Source organism: Notamacropus eugenii, chromosome 7 (assembly GCF_028372415.1).
Source record: "Notamacropus eugenii isolate mMacEug1 chromosome 7, mMacEug1.pri_v2, whole genome shotgun sequence".
Taxonomy (NCBI): domain Eukaryota; kingdom Metazoa; phylum Chordata; class Mammalia; order Diprotodontia; family Macropodidae; genus Notamacropus; species Notamacropus eugenii.
Window position 1 is genome coordinate 30,781,550 of NC_092878.1, and position 18,314 is coordinate 30,799,863.

An 18,314-nucleotide genomic window follows, 5' to 3' on the forward strand; every position below is an offset into this window, starting at 1 on the left:
CTGGCTGATTGTAAATAGGCGCGCATTTTCAGCACTTATTTGATGTCTCATCAGTCTTTTGAAAACTGGTCTTCACTCCTCCCCTCAGCTTCCCATGCAACCCAGACTCCTTATGTTCTTTTCTGGTTGTCTAAGGCACATAAAAGATAGGCAGAATGAATCATCTCCAGAGAATCGTAAGATCCAGAGGGGCTTTGGAGAGTGCTGAGGCTAAGGAAACTTTGTCCTCCTCTTAGCAAGGAGGGGATGGAGTATAGATGTGAAATGAGGAATATATAACATGGAAAATATGTTAATTTATTTGACTGGACGTATTTGTTACAAGGGAGAGTTCCATGGAGGGAAGTCCTTGAGGGGTGATAGTGATGTTTTAAAAAGGCATCAATAAAACATTTACAAAAAGGAAAAACGATTTTGAAGACACTGTTTCTGAATGATAGTGTGGTCTAGTTAGAGAGTTGACCTTTGATTTAGTAAGACCTGAGTTCAAGTCTTGCCTTAGACCCCAGATTAGTAAACAGATATACCATACCCACTGAATATAGAATGGGTGTGTGTTAGACTAATGTCTGCCCAAGCCTGTTGCTTAACCACTGAGTGCCTCAGGCAGCTCCCACAGAGGATGTCATTCTACATCCTTGGAAGGAATGTCCAGGTTAGGCACTGCCCTACCAAGATGAAACCACAGATCTGAACCGAAAATTCAAACAAGAAAATCAGAGCCTATAGCACCAGTCATGCTGGAACAGCCATTAGCCCAACACACTCACACACACACACACACACACACACACACACACACACACTCACACTCACACATACACACACCCCTCTGTTCAGTGACTATGGTGTGTGTGTGTGTGTATGTGTGTGTCCATGTTGTTTATTAATGCAGGAGCACATTAAAAATATGCGAACTGTACTGATTATACAAAATACACAGCATTTCCTCCTCCCCCTCCTCCGAAGGAATGCGTATCTCATATTAGAACTATAATTAGCCCAAACTTCGCCTGAGACAAATTTAGTTTGTGGGTGGGTGAGTGAAGTGAGGTCAGGAGAGGATTGTGGATGTGGTTATGTCCTGGGCCTCCAGAGATCTAGGAGGTAAATCAAGCTACTGAGGGTCATCAGCAGGGGAGGGAGGAATCACACTTTATCTCCTATCAGTGCCCTGGGACAGAGTCTCATTTGGCCTCATGCTGAATACAATTGTGCCCAATATATAGGAATTAACTAAGGTTTATTAAGTACTTACTGTAAGATATTTATTATATAACATTATTTATCAAATAATTTAGTGTATTTACATAAAATATATTTTATATGTAAAATAAATTGATGTCGCACTTTTCTCTAAGGAGCAAAACTGCATTTATTTTAAAATACTATATAGAATATTATATTATAAATATATACATTATTAAACAAATTAACATTGTGTTTAAAATACAATTATTCTATTTTATGTTACATAAAAAATAATATGATAATATTGAACCTTTCTCTAAGGAGCACAAGGTATTTCCAAAAATCTAGGCACAAACTTCACCGTATCCCTCTGAAGTAACTAGAGGGAAGTAGCCACCATCATTTTCAGTTTCCAGATGGAGAAGAGGCCCAGAGAGGGAAAGTGATTTGCCTGAGGTCACAAAGTGAGTCAAAAGGAAGCAGGAATAGATACATGGGATGCAGATGGGAATGTGATTCTGACCTTCAGTGGCCTGCCTTGTTCCTATTTACCTTTACCCATGGGGGCATGCATAAGTTGCTTGGCTTTTCTCAAAGACTTCTGGCTGTTTGCAGTAGATGATGGATGTCTGGAAAACTCCCCTGACACTGCAGAGTTCAGCCGAGAGTTCCAGCTGCATCAACACCTTTTTGATCCTGAACACGACTATCCTGGCTTGGGCAAATGGGTGAGTTCAACTTTAATTACTACCAATCATAGTTACTACTTATATAATGTTTTAAAATTTGTAGAGTACTTTCTGTACATCATCTCAGCTGAGCCTCAGAGCAAACCTGTGGAGTAGGTACTACAGTTAATATTATTCCCATTTGACAGTTGAGGAAACTAAGGTTCAGAGAGGTGAAATGATTGCCTACGGTTTGTACTGCTAGTAGATATCAGAGGTAAGATTTGAAAGCAGGTCTTCCGGACTCCAAGTCCAGCACTCTCTTTTCTGTCCTATCCTGTGTCTATATTTTCCAGACTCATTTATTGAAGGTGCTAAAGTAGAGCTAAATTAGAGAGGAAATTTGGGAGGGGAAGACTGTTTAGGAACAGATTTATTAAAAGCCTAGGACAGGGAAGGGCCTTGAACAATTCCTCGATGATGTCATCCTTCCTGGCAGCTTCTTGACAATTGTATAGAATTAGTAGGTAAGGGTTTAAAGTAATGTAGATGAATATTTTGTTGACTAAGCATGGATAAACATGTTACTCTCTGGAATCTGGTTCTGGGTTATTTGTGTCATTTACCATGGTGTAATACATAGAAAATAGGAAATAAGGTTTTTTAAGTATGGATATATTCTTAAAATTAAGTTAAATCAATAAGTATTAAGTCCATACTGTGTTTTTTTAAACTTTTTTCTTCGCACAGAAGAATTATAGTTAATAGAAGAAACTATGAGAAAAAAACAAAGCAAAAGAGAAAAGGGTTTGCTTCACCCTGAAGTCCAGCTCCATCGTTCCTTCTCTGGATGTGGATGGAATTTTCCATCAAGAGTCCTTTGGAGATGTTTTAGGTCGTTGTGTTGCTGAGAAGGGCTAAGTCTATCAGAAACAGTCCTTGCACACTGTGGCTGTTACTGTGTATAATGTTCTCCTGGTTCTGCTCACTTCACTCAGCATCAGTTCATGTAAATCTTTCCAAGTTTTTCTGAGGTCCCCCTGTTCATCATTTCTTATAGCACAGTAGTATTCCATTGCATTCATATACCACAATTTGTTCAGCCATTCCCCAATTGATGGGCATTCCCTCGATTTCCAGTTCTTGGCCACCACAAAAAGAGCTGCTATAAATATTTTTGTACATGTGGGCATAATGTGTTTTTGAAACAGACATTTTGTTATATAACTTTCATCTAATATGGATGGCTTCCTTTTGAGGGAGTGAGTTTCTTGTCACTGCAGGTGTTAGAGGATTTTTTCCTGGAGTTTGTTCCCACATCACTGGGTCTGGAGGGCAGGGATCCAGCTCTCAGACTCTAGTCTGGATGTATTCCCATCCAGAAGCTTGTTGTCATGTGTGGAGACACAGCTTACTCTGCCCTATGACACTTGAACCATTGGGAAAAAAACTGACAGTGTCTTAGCCCTCCATTACTAGGAGGTGGGAAGACTGCTCCTGATACCAGAATTGTTGGTTCAGCATCTGCTCCTCCCTATCTCAGTACTCAGGAGGATCAACAGGCATTATGCGAGATATATAAATCTATCTATCTATCTATCTATCTATCTATCTATCTATCTATCTATCTATCTATCTATCTATCTATCTCCCTTCTACCTTTACCTCCTCCTCCATGGTATTATCATAGAATCTCAGAGTTGGAAGGGATCTCGGAAATCATCTAGTACAAGCCACAGCTGAAGGTAAATTCCTGGTACAACATACCCAAGAAGTGGTCTCACAGCTTTTGCCTGAAAACCACTAATAATGGAAAACTCATTACTTCCTTAGGCAGTCCATTCCACTTTTTGATGGTGCTAACTAACAAGCTTCTTCCCCCGATACATGAAGGCCAAATTTGTCTCCTTGCAATTTGTACTCATTGCTTATAGTTCTATCCCCCTTCAGGGCGGGGAGAGGTTTAGCAAAACAAGCAATTATAATAAATAGCTAACACTTCTATAGCACGTTAAGGGTAATGAACATCTGAGGAATGAAGGATTGGAATTCATCCTTCCCAATTCCAAGTCCAGTGTTCTCTCCACTGTGGCACTTAGTGTTCTAATCCTTCTTCCACATGACAACTCTTTGGATACTTGAAGTCAATGATCATATTTATCTTCCATTTTCTCTTCCCCAGGTTAAACATCCCTAGTTCTTCCAACCAATCTTCATGTGACATGAGCTCAAGACTCTTCACCATCCTGGTTATCTTCCTGTGGATATTTTCCCACATATCAAAGTGCTTCCTAAAATATGACTCCCAGAAGGGAACACAATACTCCAGATGTGGCCAGACAGAGTGGAATATAGTAATATTACTTCCCTCATCCTTGTCATTATTCTTCTCTTAATGCAGGCTAGGATTGCCTTAGCTTTCTTGCCTGCTATATCTCATTTTTGACTCATTGAACTTTTGGTCCATTAAACTACCTAGATCATTTGCAGATGACACTCTCCTCTATCTTACATTTTAGAAGTTGATTTTATGAACCCAATTGCAAGGCTTTATATTTACCTATATTATATTTAATGTTATTACATTTGCCATTCTCTCTATTAGAGACTAGGTGGACCCTATCTGCCATCATTGTAGGACTCTGGAGAGTGATTGCATCTGCTCCTCTTGGTTGCTTCAATTATCAGCCTTATGCTGATGGTTTCTTAATGAAATTTATGTATCTAACCCTAATGCCTAAATTCCACTCTGACCCTGATAGCTGCCTGCTTGATGTCACCTAGCTTTCCTAATGGCATCTCAAACTCGGGATTTCCAAAACAGAATTGATCATTTTGATCCTTGTTCTTGACCTGTTTCCAAACTTCTCTGTTTCTGTTGAGGACATTGTCATTCCCCAAGTCACCCAGGTGTCATCTTAGACTTATTCTTGTCTTTCACCAATCTTATCAGTCACCAAACTTGTCAATATTCCCTCTACATCATCTCTCATATCCTTCTCCTTCTCTTTACTCAAATAGCCACTACCTTAGTTCAGACCCTTAGCATCTCTTAGCTGGACTATTATATTAGCATCCTAACTGGTCCTAACATTGATTTCATCCTCACCTCTCTTCAATTCATTCTTCACACAGCGGGAAAAACAATTTTCTGCAGACACAGGTACACCTTTCCCTCAATGCCAATTCTGCTCCAAAATCCTTGGTGACACTGCATTGACTATAAGATGAATTATAAACTCCTCATCCTAGCATTTAAAGCCCTTTAAAATCTTGAGTCAACCTACCTTTCCTGAATTATTTCATATCACCTACTTTTGTTACCACTTAGGCAGCTAGATGGTGCAGTGGATAAAGTGCTAGAGCTGGAGTATGGAAGACCTGAATTCAAATGTGATCTTGCACATTTATTAGCTATGTGACTCTGAACAAGCCACTTAACTTCTGCCAGCCTCAGTTTCCTCAGCTGTAAAATGGATTTAACAATAGCACCTACCTCCCAGGATTCTTGTAAGCTCAAATGAGCTGTTTATAAAGTACCTAGCACAGTGCCTGGCAAATATTAGATGTTTAATAAATGCATTTTTCCTTCTCTCCTTCCTTAATTGTCCTACTGTTCCCCTCAGTCAGCATTCCATGAGGACTTGTGTTCAAAACTGAACTCTGCTACTTACTACCTGTGTGACTTTGGGTGAGTCATTTAACTTTGAACTTCAATTTCCTCATCTGTAAAAGGAGGGAGTTGGACTAAATGGCCTCTTAAATTCTCTTCTAGCTCTAAATCCATGGATTTTATGGTCCAATGCCTTGTGATTCCCAAGTCCAGAGCTCTTTCTACTATACTACAATGCTTCTTTAGCTTGGATGTGAGCTGTGTCTTGAGTATAGGTAGGATTTGGAAAAAAGTGGTAGGAGAGAATTCAGAAAGGAAAGAGTATAATCAGGGCAATTAGCTAATTAAAATGGAGCATTTGTATTTGGGAGTGGTGGGAAATAAATTTGGATTGGTAGGTTGGGATTAAATTATGGAAGATCTTTAAAAAGGATCATAGAAATATCTATTTGGAACTGTAATACATCTTGAAGTCATCTAGTCTGGATCCCCTAATTTTACAGATGAGGAAACTGCAGCCCAGAGATGTGAAGTGACTTGCCCAAGGTTACCCACTTAACAAATGACAGAGGTTGAATTTGAAACCAGGGATTCTGACTCCAAATCCAGTATTCAAGGAATTTAGACTTGATGTGAAAGAAAAACAAAGAAACATTGTAGGCTCTTGAAGAAGAGACTGATATAATACAAGTGCTCTTTATTAAGATCAGTCTGGCAGCTAATGTCAGCTAGGAGGCAATTTTAAAATCATAGACAAACCACAGAATCTCAGTTGGAAGAGACCTCATAAGTCATCTACTATGACACATTTAGTCTTGTGTCCAAGAGCCTACTCTATAGCACTCCCAATATGCGAATTTCAAAGCTTCACTTGAAGATGTCTCTTGACCAAGAACATACAATCTTCCAAGGACATTTCTTCTATTTGTGGACAGCTCTGATTATTAAGAAGTATTCTTTTATATGCAGTCAAAATCTGTCTCGATAATTCTAAACTTTGCTACCTAAGTTCAAGCAGAAAAAGTTTATTTCCTTTTTTTATGATAGTCCAAGTTCTTGAAGACAGTGATTATGTCTTTCTTGGTGTATCAATTGATACAAGAATTTTTTTTGTAATTAAAAAATTTTTTTGCGATATTTTACTATAATTTCTCCTATCTGCGCATATGCTCAAAGAACTCACAATCTAATGGGAAGCTCCACCGTCAGTGTGAGGCAGAACCTGTTTTACACATCTGAATATTGAAGCTCAAAGGTGAAATGATCATCTCCCCAATCTGCTATAGTAGTGGTGGTCCTACGCCATCTTTAATCCTTCCCTTTCTTCCAGGATAGCTTCAGAAAAGCCCTATGCCATCATAGGTATACAATGAGCAGGGTTTAAGGTGATGGCAATGGAAATAGAGATAAGGGGAGGAAAGGAAAGACATTGACAAAGGAATTAACAAGACAGAAAATGAAAAAGAAAATTGAATAAAGGAGATGGAGGGTGGGGAAGAAGAATTGGTAGCTTAAGAAAAAAATAGGTCTTCACTTGGCACTGGGGAGTATATAAGGGAGATATGAGAGGGATAAAAAAAGATTACTTAGCAGAACCAAGGGCTGGATCAAAGTGGAAGTCGTTTCTTTACTCTTTAAAGGTTTGGTTTCACTTAGTTTTACATTTTCTGTGTGGTCCAGGAATAGGAGTAGAAAAGAACAGAGGCTGGGGATGGAAAAGATTAGGCAATGGCCCATTGAGTTTGGAGGAAGGAGTCCAAGTGCTTTAGAGGGCAATACTGAAGTAGTTGACCTTGGGAAGTTGAGAGCGAATCTAGAACAGTTAGAAGGGAACCAATGATCTGGGTGGGAGCAGGAAGTACTAAGTCAAGGCAGAGAATAAGTTTAGTGGGTGTAGGGAAGTAGGAGAGATGGAAGACATCATCTTTCCTTCTTTCTAGATTTGGCTCATCTTTTTCAGAAAGCCTTTCTAGATTATCTTCAGTCATTCTAATAACCACCCAGCCTGTAGTTCACATCCTTGAATAATTAGCACATATGTGTAGTATATCTGTTTCTGTCACTTGTTTTCTATGTATGTATCAGAGCCAAAGACTAGAACTTGGATTCCCTATAAGAGGGAAGAACTATTAGTAAATCCACTACTTTAGGTCATGTTTAGAAGTTTCTTATCAACTGTGATCATTTGTTTAAACTTAGCTTTCCTTAGTTTATTGCCTTATTAGTAACTGGTAGGTACTAAGAGTTAATTTGCTTGAAATTCACAAGTATGTGTGATGTTTTTTTTAGTAGGGTCCCACCATCTCCAGTCAGTATTTTCACAGATTTAGAGTTCTCAAGAAAGCATAATTTCTTGTTTCTTGTGCAGTCCTACTAAGGACAATGATATAAATGTATATTACATATACATACACACATACACACACACACACACACGTATATATACACAACACACACTACACATACATTAATTGACTTGCTTATGTCTCAGAGGTATGATTGAAACCTACATATCTACATATTCTCATTATCTCTCTCTCTCTGTCTCTTTCTCTCTCTCTCTTTCCACACACACACACACACACACACACACACACACACACACACACACACACACACCATTAACATATCAATCAATCAGTGAGCTCGGCAACTCTCTCAGACAGCTGTGTTAGAGATGAGTTAAATCAGTGGAAGGAGTTTCCACACTGATACTTCTTCATACCAATTGAAATCATAAGTCCAATATGTACATTGTGATTATTTCTATAATAACTTACTATTTTTAGTTCTTTATTAAAGATTATTATTTATATAGTTGTTTAGAATGTGCAAAACACTGCATATATTATGTCATTTGAGTCACATGACAACCCTCTGAAAGTATGGCAGGCATTAAAACAGATTAGGAGACCAAATTTCAGAGAAATTAAGTGCTTTGCCAATAGTCAATGCCCAATCAGTAAGTGTAAAATCAGGACTGGAACTTAGGTCTTTGCTTGCTTTTAAGTCCACTACTCTCCACTGAATCTCTAAGTTAAACATGAATGTCTGTCTTGTCCCTTCCATTAGATTAAAGGCACAGACTATTCATTCTCCTTTGTAGTTTTCCACAGTGTTCAATATATAGTAGGCATCCAGTAAATATTGACCAAAGAACTTTAAAACCTGAATGCATTCCTATGTCTTTTCATTACTTGTGCTTCACTAATATCTCCTGGGAGGTGGTCATGCCTACAAGAGGGAAGAGTTGTTTTGCAAGAAATGAACACCCAATACACTCTGATGCTAAGTAACTTACACCTGAACTCAATGACTGGTCCCTGCAAATTTCACTCTTCTTCCCCTCTGTATCCTTGAACTTCAATGTTACTCTCTCAGGAAAAAAGTTTCTGACCTAGGAAGACAAGTGTTTCCCCTTTCTAAGCATGCATCAGTATTCTTGATCAGCACCTTGGATGACTCTAGAACATTTTCAGTAAACAAAGCAAACTCAACTGGGTGAACACAATAGATGAGTTGGATAGGGACAGTCTCCTTTGTGTGGTGCTGCAAACATAAGTTACCAATAAAGTCACTGCACTGTCTTTGGTTTAACTTCTCCAAATGGCCATTACTCCCTTACCTACAGCTATGTTTAGTTATTTCTGAGTTCATGGAATGGCTGGGTGACTTCCCCCCAAACCTAGTCTCTCAACCCCTAGTCTCTCAATTTATACAGTCAGTATTTAAAACTACCAGGATTTAGTTGCTCCCAACCTAAGACTTTCGTGCCATTGTACCTAACTCTTGGTAATGGACATACCCTTGCCATGACCCTGTCTGCACTTGGTTTCTCCACACTGTGTACAATTCCATTTGATAAATCTAGCAGATCATTAATCCTGGGAAAGTAGCTCTTTGCAAGGTGGTACCAAGCTTGAGATTGAATCACTCATCCCTCAGTTGATCATGTTTGATCAAGTCAAGACCGAATGATCATTTGTGATGATGTTGAAGGTTTAACATTTCAGTTTAGAATTTAACTAAATGCCTTTTGACAGCAGTGCTCTGAACTGTTAGAGGAAGGTGTTCCTAAGGAAAATCTTCCAGAACTAGAAGGCTCACTTACTGAAAAATACATTATAAGGCAGCTAAGAGAGTGACTGCAAGACACCATGATGTCCTGTGGTATTTGCTCTCAGTGGAAATAAACTTACTGCCTTTTGCCTGTTCCAGCATCCCATAATTACATGGCTGATGGAGATTCCCTCTCGTAGAGGGGTTTGAAATCTGAGAATCCCTGAATTTTAAAAATAGTTTGGATAACTGTGTTTCAGTATAATCACTTTCCTTTTTTAACCCTATGTGTCTCTTGCATTTAAGACATTCTTCTGAGAAAGTTTCACCAGAATGACAAAGGAATCCATGACATAAACAAATTAAGAACTTGGTTTAGAACCCCTGCTCTAGTTAAGTATCCCCTAAAGTGGGTTCTTTGTCATCTGTGCACATTCACCTCTGCTGAAGCACACTAGATGTCTAAGCTCTTCAGTGATGGATAGGAAGCCTCTGTTAGAGTCTGGAACCTGCCACCTCCATTGAAAGCAGCCTGGCTTAACCTGAGGGACTTTGGCTCCTGGAGAGGTGGATTGTTTATTAGCTTTCATTTTCTCTTGTCTGTCTGTTCAATCTATCTCTGACCGTTCCATTGCCTACAAAACACTCAAAGTAAGGGTTGCCTAGGTCCACCTTAGTTTCTCTTGAAGCTTAGAATGGAAGCAGAGCCTGAACATATCCTGATGACCTGGGATGAATGAGAGAGTGATATTTGGGAAAGAACTAACAGGCAAAGTGAATTATAGAAGATCAGAATGGTAGGACCATAGCTGTTGAGTTTGGAGGGACATCAGAGGTTATCTGATCCTACTCCCTTACCTTACAGATAAGAAAACCAAGGTTAAATGACTTGCCCAAGGTCACAAGTGTCAAAGCAGGGACTGTCGTTTTTGGTAATAAAAATTTCATGGAACAAGGTAGTTTCAGGAAATGCTGCTGAAGAGAAAAACCAAAATATGTTTTACTTTATCATATTCTATGATATTAGAGTTTAGTTAAGCCCTATTCCACTCCATCCAATCCCTTTCTGTTCTAATAAATCTTTTCCTGCTCCATTTCATTTCATTCCATTCCTTCCATCCCATGCCATTTATTCAGCAAATTTGATTGGTACCCCATCTTGCTGTATCAGCTATCAAGTTGGTTCCACACCCACTCATGATCAATGAATTTAATATTGTGCCACAGACCAAACAAGTCCCACTCTGCTTTGAGTAATGAGGAATAAAAGTGCTCATGTTGAGGTGGCATTCTGCCTGGTGGTGTTAACACTAGTGCCACTCTGGGAATTGGGAATAACATACATCCATGGAAAAGATAACCTTCAGGCAGCAAAAGTAAAGACCCAGAGTGTGATCGACTTTTTCCTAGATGGAACAACCTACATGTCTGCCTTTTCTCTCTTCAAGTATTAAATTGAGCTGTTCCCCAAGAAAGCCGACAAGTGTGATTGCAGCCAGAAACGTCCCTCTTTGGCAGATGGAGGGGCTCTTTGACTTTCCTTCCCTGGCACAGCCTTCATGCATAGTTGAGGTTGGGCAAGAGATATGGATTGTGAATCAGGGAGATTTTAATGAACATGAAAAATACAAAGCTCATTCTTGGCACTTGTCATTTTTGTCTCCACATCTATGATTTTCTAAAAAAAAATTGTTGTACTCAAACAACTCAAAAGGAAGAAGTTGGTACTTCATCAAAACTTTATGCTGCACTTCCTTTATCACAGTTAAGGAAGCTTATTTAGAGTAAGATCAATCACCTCATTTATACTTGATTTTCCCTTCATTAAAAAACCAAACTAACCCAAACAACAACCAGCACAAACACCCCCATTCTCCTTCTCCCGTCCCACTCACAGGTTAAGTTTTCTGTCTTCTATAATCATAATCGAGAGAAAAATCTGTTGAGCATGTGTCCTATATTCTTGAGCTTAGTTGACTCCACTGTGTGTTTGAAATATAGCAGTATGTGGAAACACTTATACAAACTGTGGTAACAGAGCTTTTTTCCTCTCAACATAGCTTTCCTTTCTGCCAAGAAGTTTTTTTTTGGCAGTTTTTAAAAGGTTCACTCTATTAAAAATGTTATGGACCAAATGGTTTTCTTAGCATCTTTACTGGGGGCACTAACTTAAAACTACAGATGGATTGGTTGCAGAAGCCATGATGTTGAATTTATTTACTTGGAGAATTGTTACAAATAATCAAACACTACACCCCTGGAGCATTTAGTTTATGCAGTTTGTTAAAAGGGAGTGAGATACCATTCTCCTCCTCTCCCCCTCCTTGCCCCCTCGATGGCTGGTTTCTACCATAGCCATTTCATGGGGCAGTACTAGATCTGTGCTAGATTGGTTTCTAGTGCTTGTATTTTAAAATGTATTTTCCTCTTTATGTGATTGTTGATGACACTAGTGGGCCCCTGGGCACTCCAAAGGACTTTATTAAAAGCTGAAAAACCACTAACTTTTCTCTTGTGGTTTATCTTTCTGACACGACATTCTTTTCATCTAGTTCTGTTTCCAAAATATGTGTATGCAAATGTCCACAGGAAACACAGAGTATTGCTTTTAAAATAGACATTCACCAAATTTGATCCATACTGCTACATTTGTTTCTTCTCTCCTCCCTTCCCCCTCTCTAGAACAAGAAGCTTCTTTTCGAAAAGATGAAAGGTGGACAGAGACAGAGAAGGAGGGTAACTTACAGTCTTGACTATTTTTCTATGTTATGTTATCTGAAGAGGGTTGTTGACAAATGCTGAGACCTCAGGTTGTTCTGAAGCAACTTTAGAGTCTCATCATAAGCATTTATGAAAAATTAGGAGAGTGGTCCAGCATAAAGAGGGACCTTGCTTTGAAACTACATCCCCAGCTCTCTGATAGGCTGCTGAGACTTTGGACTACAGTATTAAAAACTCATAGCTACTATAGTTTCAATTCTTTGAAAACTCATTAAGTGCTTACTCTGTTCCTAATTTTGTGCTAGGTACTGTGGGAGATCCCAGAGAAGCCACTAAAATGAGCTCTGCCCACAAACCTTTGATAGGGCCCAACTATTTGTTTTTCTGTATGTCTCCATGTACTAAGCTTGCATGCAGCCTGGTTGAGGAGACAGCTTACATATATGAAACACTTACTAAGTGATACAATAAAGTCAAGGGCTAAATTCCATGGTTCAAACAATAATTTATAGAAGCATTTTGTTAGAGAAGCTAAATTCAGCCATTTCCTCATACAGTTTGCCTAGACATATTCTTGTCCTTTTCCTGGCCAGATTATGCCAAATTTTCTAACTTAGCTATGTTCGTTTGCCACATGTCACATGTATCTGTTTGGAGATTTCAACACTATCTCCTCACCCTAGTCATCCAACACGGACTCAACTGTTTACGGTGTTCTTTGACTATTACGACATTTTCTTGAAGGGAACTGAATGGACTTGAGCTTTTATTGAATTGTTTTTAAGCACTGATGCTCACAAGTTGAACATATGAAGCCTTGCTATCCCACCAACACTCCACCCTTAGAGTTTACAGTTTTATCTCTTACTCCTTCCAATCTGATGAAAATATGGCTGTTACCAAGTCAACACCTATTTTGTGTTGAATTTTAAAAAAAAACAAACCAAGGACAACAGCACAAGCTTTTCACATGAAGACTGTTAACACAGAAAAAACAAAAACAAATAGTTTGGCCCTATCAGAGATTAGGGAATTAGACGATAATAGTTGCAAATTGTTCTGAATAATATTCTCCAATCTATTTCCTTACTGCTGATGAGTTTTCCTTTTTCTGGCCTTAGAGTTATATAGGCTGTCCAGAAACATCATTTATCCCTATAGCTCCATGTCACAAAGCTCCAAGCTTCTGCCTCAGTCTGAGAAAGAACAGATATACCCAAAGCAGGATTTATAAGAGAGACTCATAAGGTATCGAAAGGATAGAAAAATACCTTATTTGGCAGAGTTAAATTACCCGGTTTAGGAGTCTTTGCCACTTGAGAATTGCCATTTGCAATCTTATAGTTGGAGGAGGAAAAGGGCCTGAGGGAGTAGTGACCGTGGAGGAACATGCAGAGTTCTAGGTCCCTACATCCTTATAAGTATGCTAGTAAATGGCCATTATATGGAGATTGACCAAGAAGTAGCCCATGATTTCCATTTCCTCTATTCTTCAAGGTGCATAAATAACATCTGCAGTAAATTCAGCAAAGAGCCTTAGTTTTTGTCCACTCCCTATTCCACCATCCCTCTGTCCTTCCTTAGGGAATGTCAGTGGGTAACTACTTAGGTCTTATCCTTAGGGAACCTAGATACCAAAATTTTGGAACTTTGGCCAGGCTTTATATTTTAGCCTCAACTTCCTTCACATGGAAAAGGCCTAGAATTTATGTCCAGGAATGTCAATGTGACCCAGTGGTATCAAGTACTGTCTGTTCTCCTGGAGCATACAAAGATCATGTCCTCAAGCCAGAAGTATTGGGTCTCAATCCTCTTGAGTAACAGAAGTTGCCTTCCCTATAATCAGTATTCAGATGGACTTCACAGTTTGATTGAGAGACCTTAACCATCTCATTAAGTTCATGATTCAGAAAGAAGAAATTCTGGACTAGTTTAAAAGCAACACTTCTCCCAAAGAAGCTTAGCATAGGTTGTGGCTTTCCAGACAAAAAAAAAAATCAAGAGCAGAGATCCAATTCTTATTTTTGTTCCAGACAAAAGAAAGACAAAGAAAAGAAAATGAAGACCTGAGTGCTAGATCTGGCTCCATTAACTATATAAACCGCATGATCTAGGCTGAATCAAACTTCCCTGTGTCTCAATCCTTTTAATTGTGAATTGGGTTAAATTCTTGTCCCACCTTACTTCTTGGCTCAGTGACAATATGATATGAAAGTGCCTTTATTTCTTTAGAAGAAAGGTGCTAGATAATAAACAGAATTATGGACTGATTGTTCTTCTAAGTTAGAACAGACTATTAAGGATTATCCATCAATTGCCTGTCTATCCCCAAATTTAAAATTTATATTTTTGAATTTCAGTGCTTTTGTGTTTTCAAAGAATTATAGTGACCAATTATGGTTTCCAGAGAGTAAGAGTGAGGCAAATTTAAACCCTGCCTCAGGTACTTAGTAGCTATGGGACCCTGGGAAAGTCACTTAATCAGTGTCAGCCAAAGTTCTCGGCACATAATAGGTGCTTGATAAATGCATGTTGCCTCACCTCAGTTTCCTTGCTTGTAAAATAGGGATAGCAAATAGTTCCTACCTCACAGGGTTCTTGTGAGATTGAAATGAGATAAGATATACAGCACTTTGCAACCTCAAAGTGCTACATAAATGCTAGTTACTTTTAGTATTTTTTTTTTCACATCTCTTCTTTCATGCTAACCCTGTGAGTCTTGGAGGGAAACAAGCTATTATTCTCATTTTACAGGTAAAAAAGTTGAATCCCAGGGAGACTGAGCAGCTCTTACAGAGGCATATCTGAGAGAGTGGCAGTGCTCACACATCATAAAAATAATAAAAAAGTTGACATTTATAGAGCACTCCTAGGTTTTACCAAGTGCTTTCCCTACATTATCTTATGTGAGCCTCATAGCAGACCTGTGAAGGAGATGTTATTATTATCCCCATTATATAGATGAGGAAAGTGAGAGATTAAGTCACTTGCTTGTGGTCACATAGCTGGTGAATCCTGCTCTTCCCCATTTCGAATCCTCTGTGTGCTACTACCCGTTGTGGTATGCTGTCTCTTACAGTGTGATACTGCTTTCCCAGCCTATGTCTGCTAGTCTATTTGCTGGGTCATAAAAGCTAGTTTTAATAGGGAACTGAAAAATTCTCACAAATGGAGGTACTGAATTGCAGTGGAACTATTTGGGTGGTTTAAAAAACATTCAAATAAATTCTCTTTTCTTTTTCTTTCCCTTCCTGTTATTTTTCCTGTTTCCAGCCTTCACCACCTTTCCCTCCCTTGCCCCTCAATATGGCACTTCCTGGGTCTGGGTAGATGGTGAAACATTCAAATGTCACATAAAAACCCATTGCCAGTGGTAATCTCCCTAAACTTCCATCTTAGTCCAAAGTGCTGCATATGGTTTAGATGAGACTTTATGTGATCATCCAAAGCCAACCAAACATTCAGATTTTCACTTGTAAAACACTTTTCAGTCAACCCTTAAATGTCTTACTGTTCAGTCTTTACACATATTCAATTAATATTGGAGAACTCCCCTTTATTTAGTCTAAAAAGTATTTAAATTCACCTAGCAAGAAGATTTCCCAGAAAATGACTTAAAAAAAAAAACCCATATCACCCTTCACACAGGAATTTCCACAAATTTCAACCAGGTTGGATGGTTTCACTTCTGAGCCTGTTTCTTAACTTGCTTTGAAGTAGAGCCCCAATAAGAAAGGATACAGTGTTAGCAGGAGAGCTTGAAAACCTTCCCACGATTGAGTCATTTAGCTGTCAGATGCAAAAACTGATCCCCCAATCTAGTATTCAGGGGAGCATGCTTAGTTAAGTGCTCTAAGGGAGCATAGCACCTCCAGATGAAGCTTTGAGAATGGAAATGTGGTTTTTTGACCCACAAGGAGCCCCATCTGGACACAAAGCCCCTGCAAAATGTTGCCTCAGTGAGTCTGTTTCACATGTAACTGAATTACTAATCATTCTGGAATCATAAAATCCCGAAGTCCCTTTCTTATTTTTGTTGGGTCATTGGAAAGACTCTTCAATAAACAAATATCTTCAAAAGCTTTTGCAACAATTTTACTTCCTGCTAAAGACTATCCTGCAAGGCTCCAATTGCTTGCTCCAACTCCAAATGCTACAAAATAGATGTGAGTTGGAGCAGCAATGGACAAACTTTTGACTCATTCCACATGCCACCAGAGGGAAGAGTGTTACACACTGTAGAGGCCAGCACTGGATATACAGGCTTTTCCCAAAGTGTATAGCTTTTTAATTTGACCAGCTGGATATGTGTGAGTACTAGAGACTCCCACAATGCCTCTCTACTTCACTACTGTTTAGTACTTGAATAGAAAAAAAATCACTTATGCAATGAAAAAAGTCTTTTCAATAGCTTTTGAATTTCAGTTTCACTTCTGGTGTGCTTATAAATCTTCAGAGCTATTTTTTAAATTTTATTTTATTTTTCATTTTTAACAGTTCATATCACATAAAACAATTCCAACTTTTGGTGAGGTGATGCTTCTTTTTAAAGCATTTACAATATAGATCACAAAAGAATTTTTTTAAAACATTAACCAACTGAGACACAAATAATATTTAAGTTGCTAACTTCACAAGCTCTTGACCTAATTGTCTCCACAGTATTACTAAGAATGAAAGGACCCTAACTTATTGTTGTTGGTCTAAAGTCCTAAGCCTAATAGCTTAATTTTAGACTTAACCTCGGATGTTTTCCTACCAACAATCTATAATTGAATAGATCTGCTATTAAACTCACAAACCTTTTGACTCTAGGAAATTGCCACTAAGAGTAGGAACATTTCAGGGAACCAATATCTCCCCAACTTCATGTCAGTTCCAGGTAGGAGTGGATTGCCAACTTGCATTCAGTCAGGCTTAAAGTCGGCCAGGTGTCAGCGGGGAAATTGAGTCAGGAGAATTCTACCTCAGCCCAGGCTGAACAGCCGCTCTCCCACCATTCCCATGAGATCACCTTTTTCAGTTCATACCAGCATCTCACAGGCTTACTGGCATCATGGATTGGAGGCTCAGACCACTTTTCTTGCTATCCATACCTGGAGTTAGACTCAGAAGAACATTCATTTAATAGTCTCACAGAGCTATTTTTTTTCTAGTAAAGTATTTGATAAACCAAAAAAAATTAAAACCACCCACAGGAACATAGCATGAGAATTTTCCTGTATATAAGGATCAATAGCTAGGTTATTGGAAGGCTTATTCACTCAAGCACTCATATTTGCACAGATAAAGCATGCCAGATTATGGCGAGGGAGGGAGGGAGGTTGGTTGTTAGCTATCCTACAGGTTTAAGTTAGAAGCATAAATTCTAGTTAGCACCCTGAAATAATATTTCACTCAATAGAATCCTTCAGTAATGCCCATCACAAAGTGGTCCAGTTTATAGGGCATATCATAATACATTGCTTCCATGTGTTTTCCTGTGTTATGCATAACTGATCCTTTTTTACATCACTAAACTATGTATTTTTCAGAATGTGAACCCCTATCTGCAAGGCAGGGACTGGACAACGTGGTGGCAAAGAAGTCTGTGCCTCATTTTTCTGACGAGGACAAGGATGATGAGTAAAATGAAGAAGGTTAAAGAAAACAGATGCAGCCCATTAGATCACAATATTGCTTACGTGTATTGACTATTAAAACCCTAGTGAATGGCAGCATGTTTATTGTTTATGTAATTATGGATGAAAAGCAGCTGTATTTATGACATCGTGTTGTCATAGATAAAGAAAAGATGGCTCTGCTTTCTGTTAAATTATGGTAATAGGAGCTTTTGGGTTATTTTGTTTCAGGCCTGGAGTGAGCTTGAAAATTAAAGTGATTTTGATAGCTAGTGTATACGTCTTCAGTCATAAAAAGCAAGACCATAAAATTTACTCTTTCGTTGTAGTTTAAATGGTATTTGGGGCTCTAGTTTGATACCTATTACTGTGATTTTGATTGTTTAGTTCACCAAGCCCTTGGGCATTGTTATACCCCAATAAATATTATTTTACTCATGA

General features: G+C 38.6%; 1 protein-coding gene across 1 annotated transcript in view; it reads left to right on the forward strand.

Annotated features, from left to right (window-relative positions):
- Positions 1 to 18,314, forward strand: part of LOC140513805 (uncharacterized) — a 65,819-nt gene extending 47,505 nt beyond the window's left edge. The window contains 3 exon segments of the mRNA XM_072623802.1: positions 1,807 to 1,919; positions 12,214 to 12,267; positions 17,787 to 18,314. Coding sequence (XP_072479903.1) covers positions 1,807 to 1,919; positions 12,214 to 12,267; positions 17,787 to 17,945 — 326 coding nt within the window. The 3' untranslated portion in view covers positions 17,946 to 18,314.